Below are 1,569 nucleotides of genomic sequence, written 5' to 3' on the forward strand. Positions count from 1 at the left end.
TTATCTCTTTAATTTTCATGAGAATTTATGAAAAAATTGAGAACCTGAAGCACTTAAAAAAATTTTTCAGTTCTATTAGGTAACATATAATACATCATTTTTTGAAGCACTTTTAAAATCACTCTTCTTAATAATTTGAGATGAAGAGCTGGGTCTTTTTATCAGGACAGTGAGACATTGGTGCTTTCCAGCACTCTATGGAGGGAAAAAACAGCACATATGGGAAATGTAATACTGTCATCTCACCTGAGTCAGCTGCGCATTCTCTTCTCTCTTTCCTGATTTTAGAAGCAGCAAGCCAATGATTGGGGGAGGAAATATTACACAGATCACCTATTTCATCCTTTTGGGATTCTCTGATTTTCCCAGAATCCTAACAGTGCTCTTTGTTGTATTCCTGCTGATCTACATTTTGACTCTGACTTGGAACCTGTGCCTCATCATCTTAATAAGGATGGACTCTCACCTCCACACACCCATGTACTTCTTCCTCAGTAATCTGTCCTTCATAGATATCTGCTATGTGACCTCTATAGCTCCCAAGATGCTCTCCAACTTTTTCCAAGAGCAGCAGACCATCACCTTTGTGGGTTGTGTTGTTCAGTACTTTGTCTTTTCAACCATGGGACTGAGTGAGTCTTGTCTCATGACAGCCATGGCTTATGACCGATATAGTGCCATTTGCAATCCACTTCTCTATTCAACCATCATGTCACCCACCCTCTGTATTCAGATGGTGCTGGGATCCTATTTGGCTGGACTCTCTGCTTCTACATCTCAGTTGTATGCCATGTTTCAGCTCCACTTTTGTGGGCCTAATGTCATCAAGCACTTCTTCTGTGACATGCCCCAACTGATAATCCTGTCCTGCACTGATACTTTCTTTGTGCAACTGTTGATTGCTATATTAACAATGGTCTTTGGGATTATAAATGCCCTCATTATCATGATATCCTATGGCTATATTGTTATGTCCATCATGAAGATCACTTCAGCTAAAGGCAGGTCCAAAGCGTTCAACACTTGTGCTTCTCATCTGACAGCAGTTTCCCTCTTCTATACTTCAACTGTCTATGTCTATTTGAGTTCCAGCTCTGGTGGTTCCTCCACTTTTGACAGATTTGCATCAGTATTCTACACTGTGGCCATTCCGATGTTGAATCCCTTGATTTACAGTCTGAGGAACAAGGAAATCAAAGATGCCTTGAAGAGGTTCCAAAAGAAGAGATGGTTCTGCTGAGGTTCTGTCCAGATTTGTCCTTTCAGAAACCTTAACCCCTAGTAACATGCACAGGAATGAACTCTAACAAAATTCATACTGCCTTTGGGTAAAGAAAGGTTAATTTGACACAGATAATATGCCAAATGGACTGACAGCTGACTTGATTCCACACAAGAACAATACCTTTAAGTCCCGGAGGTTCATACTTTCAAACTACACAAGGAGTGGCCTCATCATTTATTAGTAAACTGCATGTGGGGCACCTGGTTGGCTCAGTTGGTTAAGCATCTACCTTCTACTCAGGTTAGAATCCCAGGGTTCTGTGATTGAGCCCTGCTAAGCAGGGA

At 41.1% G+C, this 1,569-nt stretch overlaps 1 protein-coding gene across 1 annotated transcript; it reads left to right on the plus strand.

Annotated features, from left to right (window-relative positions):
* The first annotated feature begins 301 nt into the window (after nucleotides 1-301).
* On the plus strand, nucleotides 302-1,240 carry LOC116598114 (olfactory receptor 5AN1-like). Its single transcript, XM_032356401.1, has one exon. It carries the CDS (start codon nucleotides 302-304, stop codon nucleotides 1,238-1,240), a length of 939 nt encoding a protein of 312 aa, XP_032212292.1.
* Nucleotides 1,241-1,569: the final 329 nt, after the last annotated feature.

This window comes from Mustela erminea, chromosome 9 (genome assembly GCF_009829155.1).
Source record: "Mustela erminea isolate mMusErm1 chromosome 9, mMusErm1.Pri, whole genome shotgun sequence".
NCBI classification, from domain to species: Eukaryota; Metazoa; Chordata; class Mammalia; order Carnivora; family Mustelidae; genus Mustela; species Mustela erminea.

Excerpts from the sequence above, each read along its gene's own strand:
- LOC116598114 (XM_032356401.1), top strand. The coding sequence starts at position 302 with ATGATTGGGGGAGGAAATATTACACAGATCACCTATTTCATCCTTTTG.